General features: G+C 33.3%; 1 protein-coding gene and 1 pseudogene across 8 annotated transcripts in view; one reads left to right on the forward strand and one right to left on the reverse strand.

Annotated features, from left to right (window-relative positions):
- The window catches only part of PPFIA2 (PTPRF interacting protein alpha 2), a 423,368-nt gene that overhangs the window by 36,458 nt on the left and 374,410 nt on the right, over positions 1-12,500 (reverse strand). For 2 of the 8 annotated variants that reach the window (XM_006923795.2, XM_006923796.1), the window contains one exon: positions 8,969-8,977. The exons of the other annotated variants lie outside the window; for them this stretch is intronic. In XM_006923795.2, the coding sequence (XP_006923857.1) occupies positions 8,969-8,977 (9 nt within the window). The remainder of the gene's footprint in view (positions 1-8,968; positions 8,978-12,500) is intronic. 8 annotated transcript variants of the gene reach the window in all.
- Positions 3,376-3,494, forward strand: LOC112472439 (annotated as a pseudogene).

Genomic DNA, 12,500 nt, shown 5'->3' on the forward strand with positions numbered 1-12,500 from the left:
TGCAATTGTTCTTTTATAAATCTAGTAAAAAAGCAAGTAAATATGCACATAACATTTTTACAAATAGATTATATGAGTTGTACAACAGCTATTTTTAAAGGTTAGAACATTTTAATTGTGAAAGTTCTGACTAGGTCCCTAATGAAAAAAATGTACCACACAAGCTAGAGTGATCTTGTTAAAATTTAAGTCAGATGATGTAACTTCTCTGCTCATAACTCATCAATTACTCTCTGTATCACTGAGAGTAAAAGCCAGTGCAGCTGTTAGAATCCACCCTTCCCTCTTCATCTCTCCAACTCAACTGCCTTCTCACCCAGCAACACTGGTTTTCTTACTATGAACTGGAAACAGCCCACACTTCTGCCTCAGGACCATTGCACCTGCTGTTTCCTCTGTCTGAAATGCTTGTTCCCTCCATCTCCATGTAGCTTACTCTCTCACCTACTTTAAATATTTACTCAAATATAACCCTCTCTTTGAATCTCTTTTACTTTCCCCTGCATAACTCCAACTAGAAACTCCTTATCTTTACCCCTTGTTTTATTGTTTTCATGACACTTACCTTCTAACAGTGTCATTTATTCCTCACTCTATCATATAGAAAGTAAGTTCTAGGAGGACCAAAGTTTCATATATTTTGTTCAAAGGTGAATTTGGGGCATTTAGAACATGGTCAGGCAAAGAAGAAGTACTCACTAAACGGCTCTGAATGTTGAACAGTCAGTCAGTGTTTACATTCCGCTACTTTTTGTTTCAGTAAATTGTATCCCATAATGTATTTTTTAGTTCATTTTTTGAGCCACTTTGTCAGAATATTACCCAGTCCAGGGGATTCCAAGAGTCTGACCTGGTTTAGGACCCCTAATGGGAATCTGGTTAAGAGCTGATTTAATGTGCTCAAATAGATCTATTCCATTTCTGAAGAAAAGTCTAATCATATAATTGTTTGGAAAATCATTTGGCAATGTGACTCTTGAAAAAGTTTTTTTTTTTTTAAATTTTATTTTGTTTCTTGTGCTTAGATCACAGACTCTCATAAAGTAACTTAAGTGAGAGTATGCAAAAATAATGAGATAAGTGAGCTCAAGTCCAGTGGATTCTGTTCTTTGGTCCCCAGCTGGCAGGGTTAAAACCCAAGTAGAGGCCTTTGAGCTAACACACTTGAAACTGCAGAGAAACAGGAAGATTAGGGGTGGATGGCTGGGTTTTATATAAGGATGTGGGCTTCATGATGCTAACTCCAGACCTGCTTTTCTTTAATCCAGGGAAAAGGCTTATCAAGAAGTGCACTGAAATTCTCAAAGCAATATTAAAATTAATCCTTCTCAATTATACAAACAAACAAACAAACGAACAAACAAAAAACCCATGTACCATACAGAATTTATAAGAGACATGTATCTGAGCCTACTGGGTGAGAAAGAAGCAATTTTAGAAAAATAAAGCAATATAGACAATGCTACAATGGAAATCACTGAGTTTAATACATGATGATTTCCTAACAGATTATTATGGGCAAAGGTGGCATTAAATGTAGAGGAGCATGCCAGTTCTCATCAGATATTTTGGAGTCACTGTCAGAGAGTGACTTGCACTGTTTAGGAAATACTAAGTAAAAAACTGATTTTGCCCAAACAGGCATTTTGGATATACTGATATTCTTAGTTTGTCCAGCCCATGTGTGGAAATTCTCTCTGAATGCATACAACTTGTTGAAAGGTCAAATGGCAATTTTTAAAGAGCAATGCTATGATCAATTCCCCAGTATAAATCTGAGTCTGAAAATTACTGTATTTCTATTTTCGTTTCTTTTCTATTTATTTATTTTTCTCCGGACTATCTACTATTTAATCTGCCATCCTTTCTAAAAGGATAATTTATGCATCACTATAGTTATGGGCATACATTTTTGTTTCAACTTTTAAATTAGATTTTAGAGGCCATCAATAGTTCTTCTTTTTAGAGGAAGTGTCAGGCACAGGATGGTCATTACCTGTGTGAAAATTCAAAAAAGAAAATCAGTATTGTAAGGGAAGTTCATTTTGAATCAGAAAAAACTCCTGAATTACTGAGTGAAGAAATAGCTTCTGGTCTGTAATGAAAGGGATGTTGTTGGATTCCCCAGAGGCCTTAGAATCTCTTAATATAGTTATCATAGCTGGAATGTGACATATTAAGAAGGCCCAATATGTGGTGAACACTCAGATGTGTGAGTAAAATCTGCAAGCCCATACATAAATGTGCAGAGGGAAGCCTGTGCTTGCTATGAGGACAGAAACAAAGTGTGGGCACCCTCGTAATAACCAGACTCAAGGGTTTCTAGATAAAGGATCGAGATCATCTAAAAAATGTAAGTAAATCAAGAACATTTGCCAGGCTTGTAGTTTCTTGACCCAGACTAACTTAAGCAAGTATGACTTTTGCTTAAATGGCTCAATCCAAATGGAAATGTCTGGCTCTTCCTGTTCAGGTTTTACGTCTTTCTTCAACTATTGCAGTTTTGATCTAATTGGTGGAGTATGCTTGTATTTGTAAGGTATACTTCTGCCATACTAAACAAGGTCCACATGCTTCCCCATCTTGTCTTCTCACTCACTTTATCTTGATTTTCATGAAACAACGAAAATAATTCCTCTCTGAAGCCAACCTTTCCTAACCCCTCAGGCAATATTTACTACTTCCTTTCATAGGCTCCATAGTACTAATTGTTCTACTCTAGAATACCTTTATCATTTTTTTTTTTTTTGAGTCAGATATCTGGTAGGTTTTATTCTTTGTTTGCTGAAGACAACCTGGCACATAAAAGGTCTATAGAAAATCACATGTCTGACTGCCTAACTAAGTCAGTTAGTTCTAGGGCATACAAAATCCTGTTCTCCTGTTCTTACAGTAGGGGGAACAACTTGTAAATCGACAAATTCAATAAAATGTTAAACTCTGAGAGATGAAATTCATTAGTTACTCAAAAAAGTCACAGACCATGGGGGTGGTAGTCTCTCCCATATTCTTCCCAATGTAGATGATTCATCACTGTCAGTGAAAACAGACTTTATTCTCAGAATATTTTGCCTCGGATGCTATTTTTGGACTGCCAATTTGTGATATGATTATCTAAATACCACAGAGTACCATTTCCTCTGCCACTCAGGGTGGTCATTTCACCTTCTATTGAATGCCTGTCAATTTTCCCTTCATACTTTAAATTTCATCTTCTTTTACTTTTTATTTTTAGTGACACCATACATTTTTTCCCCTCAGCCTCTTAACTGGTCCCTTTTCCCAGGCTTCTTACCCTTTCAATACATTGCCATAAAAAAAATCTACTGTCATAGCAGAGCAGGTAATACAGTAGCATCTAAAATTAGGAGCCTGGGCTATGGCCATGCTACCCTGAATAAACCCGATCCTGTCTGATCTTGGAAGCTAAGCAGGGTCGGGCCTGGTTAGTACTTGGATGAGAGACCATCTAGGAAGACCAGGGGCTGCAGGTGTAAAAAATAAAAAAAATAAAAATAAAATTAGAAACCTGAGCTCAATTCCTGGTGCCTTCCTTTCTTAGGTGTGCATCCATAGACAAGCCACTTTACCTTGTTTTGCCTCAGTTTCCTCATCTGTAAAATGAAGTTGATAAAAATACCAACCTTAGAGGGTTGGAATGAAAGCTAAATAAGAAAAAAATATGTATATCATGTGATTACAACAGTGATTTGCCCAAAGGAAACAGCCAATAAATGTGAGCCATTTATCATAGCAAAATTTGAAAATCTACAATGATTCCTCAAATGTCTAGATTACAAACTGAATTTTAAAGACTAAAATCGATTTAGTCTTGATTTACCTTTCTTTAACTCATCTTCCCTTACTTTTAATGAGAATTTAAAATTTATTTTGGCCAATAATTTGCACATGACTAATTCTATTTTTGCAAGTACCATTTTCCAGAGCTAGTAAGTTCTTTCCCTTCTTCTTTGACTATCAAAATCTTACTGTTTGCCTACATCTTGACCCCCCTCCCCTTTAATTTTGTAATCATCGCAATCCACAATTAAAATCTGAAAATTTACAGTGTCAGCATCACTTCACTCATTGAGACTGTGAATTAGCAACGAATGCATGGCCACATCTAAAGCCTCTGAGATGAGACTTTGCTCATCCATTGCACCATGTTCCATTTTTCTTTGCATGATCTAGCCAAGAATATCTTTTGAAAGATTGCTAGATTGAAATCCACAAAGTCTCACTGTTGACAACCACCTAGGATCCTTGATCATATGGCAATTTTTAAGTATTCTACATTTTGGTTAATGTCCAACTACTTATTGCATCTTAAAAAAAGAATAAGAATTTTGCTTAGCAATTACCCAGGTTAGATGCAGAAAGAGATGAAAATGCCCTCTCTAACATTACATAAGATATTTTGTAAATTGACTACTACTAAAGCTTTTGTTCAAATCCTTATTTACGGATCATGGCAATAGATTCTCCAAGTCTATCTCTGCTTTAGTATCCCCTATCTCCCATCTTTTTCCTGACTTTCTAAACCTAAATATTTTTATAAGTCTTGCGTGCTTAAAAACCTCCTCCTTTTCCTCAAAATAAATGTCGAATATGTTAGCATGGCTAAAAAGACCCCTTAGTGATCTGGGCCCTGGCAGTTTCCCCATTTTTTGCTCTATCAGTAATGAAATACTTGCCATTTCCCAAATATCTCATTCTCTTTTACCCTTCATGACTGTGTATATGTCTTCTTATTCTGCTAAAACATCCTTCTGACATAGCTTATGCATACTTTATCCTTCTTGTTAACACTTCAAAACCTTTCCTATGCAGAATTAATTTTCTCTTCTATACCAATATTATAACTTGTATATGCTCCAGTTATCATACTTATTATACCTCTCATCTAAAATGTAAAATTCTTTTAAACGTAATTAATTAAATTATATTACAATTTAATGCAGCGAATACTATAATAGAGATTAACTTAATGTGCTGCCTTGTTCATCTGAGCCACTTCATATTCTTCTGAGATATAATATTATGGTTTGAAAGAGCAAAGTTTCTCTATGTAGACAAATTAAGGTTTGAATCCCAAGTAATAATAGCTAACAGACACTTACCACTTACTATGTGTGAATCACTATTCTTAGTACTTTAAATGTATAATTCACTTAATCTTTACAACAATCCAATAAGATAAATGTTGATACACATTTGCAGATGAGGACACTGAAGAATGGAGGCCACTTGGAGCATAGAGTCAGCGAGCGGCAGAGCCAAAATTTGAGCTCAAACAACCTGGCCACAGAGTTAGCTCTCAACACCACACTATCCTTTAACAAACTAACTAACCTCTCTGAACTTTTCATAACTGAAAAAGGATAGTAACACTCATCTCATTTTTAGTATTAAATGAAATGATAGTTTCTTGTCTTTATTTCTATCCCTGCTGTTCCGTTTTATTTAGAAAGGGCACATATTTATCTGACTCCTGGTTAATATATATAGTCTTTATCCCTTCAGTTTCACACACTTCAATCCTCAATACTATAAGAGAAAAAGGAGCTTTGACTTTTCTTTTGTTGCTGCTCTCCACCAATAACAGGTTCTGCATTTTGGCTAGATAAAGGAGGAGGCCTCATTTATTCAATCAGGATGAAAAAGCTGAATTTATTTTAATTTGTTTCAGTTCAATTGATTTTGTGCAGTTGTAATACAAAGTAATTCTCTGGTTGAAAATTTTATTTTTAGAACTTATTTATTTACTGTGGCACATGATAAGTGCTTAGTTTTTGGTATTACCAGAAGAAATAAATGTGTGGCTCAATAAAAACCAAGAATGAAATATAAGTTGAAATAACTTAACAATTGAATCTATTTCTTAACCATGTAGCATAGAGAATAAAACTTCCAAATATAATACTAATGGTAAATTTACATAGATTCCACACCATTATTAATTGTAAAATGTATCTTGTTCCATTAAAACTCAGCAGTCGGGAGGATAAATAGAATATGATTTCCTCAAATTTTAACCAATGAACCAATGGGCTATAATTCTATCATTCAGAAATCCATACTTGTTGAAAAATTCTATGAAAATAAAAAATACATATTTGAGAAACTGTTTGAAATTCTGGTCAGTAGACATAAACAAAATATGATACCCCTTCATTTTTTTTTAACATCTGCAAAGCTGAGATGTATATCTTAATTAGCATAGCTATTCTAAAAAGAAATATATTAAAAATTTCAATCAGCTGCTTCAGAACATTGATTACCTAAGTATACATATTTAGCTCCATATAATTAAGAGTTTTAAATCCAACATTAACATAGTTGACTTGCGTTTGAAAGTACAGCATACTGGAATTTTGTGTGTGTACAAGTGTAAGAGTATGTTTTCGTATATCTTATTATGGCACATTTTCATATGCAGTGTATATAAAAGTCTATTATACATTTAAATTGTGTTTTATTTATATTCTAAGAACACATGGTAGGCTGTTTATAACTGAAATGATTTGATTACATTAAAACTAAAGTTCATTCATACTGAAACCTTTTTTCTTAAGCTGCTCTGAAATGGAAGGCATAGTCTCAGAAAAGAAATATAATTTATTTGTGAACTTGAGTTGGGATTTATATAATTACTTTCCTCACTTTATTTTGAATTTAATTACTTTCAAAACCATTAAAAAGGTATAAACAACATACATGCACAAATGTGATGTAACAATAAATTACTCATGCTGTTATTGAAAACTAGGGTATACTGTATTACTTTCCATTAAACAATTTCACTTTTGCAAGACACTGGTCTGTTCTCCCCAGTCAATTCCTGATAGTAAATTGGGGACTTACTGGAGGAACACTGGTAATTTTCGAGATTATTTGCATACAATTTAGGCTAGATTGCTTTAGTGCTTCATCTAATTTTGAGCCCACTTTAACTCAGATTTGAAGTTATTATAGTTTCCATGCTTTGAGGTTATTCATATTTCTCATATTCCTGTGAAAACTAGGAAGTTGAGACTAATATTAGTAAGTACAGAGAATATAAGTCTGTCACCCAAGGGTTTGCAGCAAACAAATGGGAAAGTTGGAGCTTAAACTCTTGTTTTCTGATTCTTGATTCAATGTTCTTTTCACCTCAATTCTCCCCATATCTTCACTATGTTTATAGTGTCTTCTGACATTTTAATCTCCTAAACTTCCTTTTAGCAATATTATTAATGATGATTTTGAGGTCCTAAATGTTTAAGTTCCAGGAGAGTGTTCAGGACAACAAGAAATTGCATTTCAGAATTCAGGCAATTATATTAGTTCCTTAAAGTCCATAAATGACAATACATCATGCATTTATTATTTTTCAACATTTCATGTATAAGGGATGCAGGAAAATGTTTTATTTCTTGGGATTTTTTTTCCTCATGAAACTTAAAAATCATTAGAAAACTAAAGACCAATATTTTCTGATGACATGAAAATAATGTTTTAATAATCCCACATCAGAATAATAATAATTTTTAAAAAGTAAGATCTTAAAACTTGTTTTTAGCCAGCATAGTTGAATAGTACTCTAACCACAGCTTACATTTAAGATCACTTATTAGAGCTTTCCTTAATATCATGAATTCTCTTGAGGTAAATATTGCATTGTTAAATAATTGGTAGTAGTAACTACAACATAAAATTAGAGTAGGAGAAAATATAACATATATAAGCCACGCAAATGAGCTAAGTATTATTATAAAACACATGACCTTGTATTGGTATATAAAATGCCCATCTAGCCCATTAGCGACATGCTCCATAGCTTCCTGGATAATTGCACCTCATTTGAGCCATTTTATTCCTATTTCCCCCTAACTGTTCTTTTGCTTTAAATTTAAAAGCAATATGTCTCCCCATCTAAAGTGTTTCAAATAGCTCACCATGTTACCAATGCAAAAGTTTACACCAATGCAAATAGTTTATAAGTATTATAAAAGCATAATTTGTTTTACTTTGAAGCACAATTTGTTTTATTAATAAATAATACATTCCAATTTTAGTTCGAATAGCAAGATTTGAAATTTAAAACTGTAATCTGAATAGTATAGTTTTTTTTAAAGCTTTAAGTATCACCATGAAAAAGCTGTTGCTGCTATTGATGTGTAACATACTGCTATGGGTTGTTTACTATAAAAAAAACAAATAAATTTTTGGAAACTTTAGTTGTGCTGTCAACTTTGAAAAAAAGTATCTCAGTTGTACCATGTTGGGTTGGCCCTGCACAGAAATTAATAGCCATATTGGTCTAGCAATGTTAAACATAATTTTTTCCATTTGTACAGAGGTAATGCACTGTAAGGTCTTATCCACATGGGTTTGATTATAGAAACTAATAAAGTATTCTCCAAAAAAAAAAAAAAAAAAGAACCAGTGCACAGGAAACAAAGGAAAGAATGCATAAACGAAAGGGTTCAGCCAAAACTAAGAATTACTTTGGAATCTGAGTGTAAAAGTTCTACTAAGGTAGACCCAGCCTTTAACCTTCTCTACTTAAGTGCAGTTCTAGTAATTGACAATAAATTGTCTTTTGAATATAATGCCAGTGCAGAACCAAAAAGCCCTAGGGAACACACAGGCAGAGTCAGTCATGTAGCACAGTTAAAAGTACCCAAGTGGCCTGCAACTACTCCTTAAGCCTCACTGAGTGCCACACTAACTCCTAGAGAATCATTCGAGAGGCAGGGGGAAATGATATCTGAAATGTCTGTTGACATTGTGTCTAATAGAACATTTCTCTGAACCAATGATTCCTTTTATGGTGTGGAAATAAATACACATCACAATTTTTGTTTTAGGTCAGAGGCAGTGCAGCTTGTGTTACAACCGAAAAGAGAAATACTAAAGATAAAAGAAAAAGAGGATGGTGCTGAAAATAAACATGTTCAGCAGCCATTATGATTCAACTTACCCAGATGTGCTTTTCATGAGATGGAGAAGGATGGATGGAAAAGAAAAGCACACAAATGTTAATGGATACATTTCAATCCAAAGAAAGCCATGGAATAAAACAAGAGCATCATTTCAGAAGTGCAAAAGCTCAGATATGAGAAAGACATGGTGTCTTTTTTTTTTTTTTTTATACCTTGACACGCAATACTCACTGCATCCAAAAGTATGATGAGGCTAAGGCTGGTTCTAATAGTTGACCAATAAGTCTATTTCTTGAAAAGAGCCACTCTGAAACATGCACAACCACATTTTTCCCAGCCTCTAGTGTATCCCAAAAGGAAATCAGGTACCTTGTAAAAGAACATTCTTTACCTCAGGGTACTCCTGTGTCATTTTACAAATGGAAGCAAATAATTTACTAAAATGTGATCAGATTCTCATATGGCTTATAAGCCTACTGTTATAGCTCAAGAAAAAGTATAGCAGACTTTTGGAGAGGAAGCAATTTGAAGAAAACAATGGTTTGAACACCAGAATATCTGGATTGTAGTTCTCATACAGCTTTTGGTCAAAATTACTAGCAAGGTCTGATCTTGAATTTCCTCAGTTTAATTTGGGGTGAGACAAAATTTGTGCATTCAGGTCCATAATTTTATTATTCTAACAAGTGCTATAATAACGTTATTTTTTTGTTAATATGTATGCACTCGTAACTAGAATATTTGAATTTTATCACTACTTCTTCCTTTATTGGAACTTCAAAAAAAGTGTTGAATTTGTGCCACTTGAGTCTTTTTCAATAGAAACATTTATTTCAACAGATATTTGTAAATGTTGCTTTGAGGAAAATAATGCACCAGATTGGTTCACCAATATTATCAGAAATCGTCAGAAAAACAACATTGATTTTAATGTAGTATTTGAAGGAGCCTACTTGATCCCTGGATATAGTAGAGGCACTGGAAAAATATGGAATTTAAATAATTCAACAAAAATCCATGAGATTATTATTTTAAATTTTCTAGACAAGCATAATAGACTAAATCTTAGAAAAATAAAACTTTACTATGACTCATAAAATACATTCAATGTAACAAAATATGAAGCAGAAATTCTTATCTCAGAAATTAGGCAAGTTAGAGAGTTTCCTTTTTTATTACATAATCATTATTAAAAAAAGCTTGATGTGGCAATGGGAACACCCTGCACGTGCCTCCTATAAACGCATTCATTCAGAGAAACCATGTATTATTTTATTAAATGGGCATTACAGGAAAATGCATATTCTTTGACCTTAGCACCCAAACAGTTGTGGCGAGCTCTTTAAATTTTCAAATAAACAAAAACATAATTATTTATACAAATTTGCATAACAATTTCTTAAGAAATTTAAGGCACAGTTTTTACATCGTAGATGAACTAAAAGAAAATTAAGACCAAAAAAAGATAAATTCTAGGTGGTTAAATGGTTTTCCTGTCAACAAACCTGTGAATTATTGAATGAGCTCTGAAATCAAGGCAATTTTTGAACTGTCCATGAAAATTGCCCAAAGTATTTTGGGCTGGTTATTACCATGAACAAAATAATATTTCTTAGCCTACCAACTATCTAGGGATTGTTCACCAAGAAAACAAGCTTATTAAATCTGCACAGAGTATAATATTAATATTCCTCATATCTTTATCATTTTTGAAAATAGGAAACTTGCACCAAATATCTTAATATATTTGTTATCAAATTGTATCAGTTATCTAATTTCTCATAGTTTTTATGAACTTCGTTGTCCATGGTCAATTAATTTAAGAGACATACTGAGCAGCTATCTCACTTGAAAATATTGGGTATTTCGGCTCATGACTTTCTAAAAAATATATTCTGAAAAACACAAAAGCTATTATAGTCCTAAAATAATTCTGAGAGATTTTGTGGTAATATATTATAAATTCATATCAGAGGTAATATGTATTTGCAAACACTTTCTTGGGTCTTGATAAAGTGTTTAATTTTTCTTATTATAAAAATTAACGCATTCTTTCTTACAAGTAGTCATTTATAGTAACATATAACCTCATTATTCTCCACTCCAGATTGTCAAGGTTGTAATAATAGCAAGAGAGATTTGGTCAAGAATAAATGTTCTTCAGTTAAAGACCACTGTAAGTAACATGCAAACAACAAATTTTAATTGCCATGGAAAAGAACAGATTTGAAGTTACCATCTAATGAATAAGATCAAATTCAATTATTGGAATAGTGTTTTCCTTGGAACATCCGTATATATCCAGGCATGACAAGAAGACACTGCCAGCTAACATATGTCTTATATTTTAAAACAAAGGTCTTAAACTTTTCAGTTACCTCACTTTAATAGTCTAGATTTCCTACTAAATGAATGGGCCTTCACCTGCTTATAAACTAGTCAACTTTGGATGTAAAACTTTACATGAAACAATACACTGAATGAGCTTTATATGCAGAATATAATCGCCTCTTGCTTTTGAAAGGTCAAGTTGGTAACTCAGAAATATTTCTAAGTGAATAACACCAGCCTGAGGAGTGAATGGGTAGTAACTGGAGTGGAAAAGTAGAATGAAGAAAGGATTTCTTTTAATAAGTAAACTTGAGAATGTTTAAATGGTGATAGCCATAACACAGAAGAGGGCTGAATTTGAAGCTATAAGAGCAAGTGGGAAATCAGCATGATATAACTGAGAAAACGGAAAGGAATGGTTTTAATTAAGAAGAAAAGTAGCCTAGTTTTCTGTACTAAGAGAGGATGGGGGCAAGTGTTAGTGTGTATTTCGCAGCAAATAATTCAGAGTACTCAGTTGTTTTCTTTATTTTTTCCCTATGAAATAGAATGTGAGCTCATTTGGAGAAGATGCAGATTTAAGGACAGTAGAAGTCTCTAAAAAAAGTTGCAGAGTAGAAAGAAGATTGGCAAGAGAAAAATATTGAGATTACTGGGCAATGTTTAAATCCCAAATGAAGCTTGTCCAAGTTCCCCTATAATAATTTTCTCCAGCAGTACAGAGGTGCTCAAATATAGACATGGAGAAAGAAAATTCATTGGTGGCTGTGATTATGACACGTGGATGTCACCAAATGAATGAGGAGTAAAGGAATTTAGGAAGTTTTGGTTGTGTTGAAGTTATGGACATGGAATCTAAGCTAAATAGGGAGAAGGGAAAGGATAAAAAGGGGTTAATGCACTGGGAAAGGATAGAATTTTTTAAAAATATGGTAGTGAAAAAAGTTGATAAAGCATAAAGGAAAACCTATGGTTAGGAAGGAATAACAGGCTTCAATTAGTAATTTTGGAATAGCATGACTTGAAGGTGATGACAAAATTTAGAGTATGACTATGAGGGGTATCTAACTTGGAATAGAGAGTGACACTGAAAATGACAAAGCCATGAAATTTAAAAGTTAGGCTGTAAATTGATGATATATGTGGATATAAGATCATTCAGGGTAATGGTAGAAATTGCTTTATGTATAAAGACAGATGATGGGAAAGAGATAAAAATAAATAGCCAAGCACATTTCT

This window comes from Pteropus alecto, unplaced genomic scaffold, assembly GCF_000325575.1.
Source record: "Pteropus alecto unplaced genomic scaffold, ASM32557v1 scaffold76, whole genome shotgun sequence".
NCBI classification, from domain to species: Eukaryota; Metazoa; Chordata; class Mammalia; order Chiroptera; family Pteropodidae; genus Pteropus; species Pteropus alecto.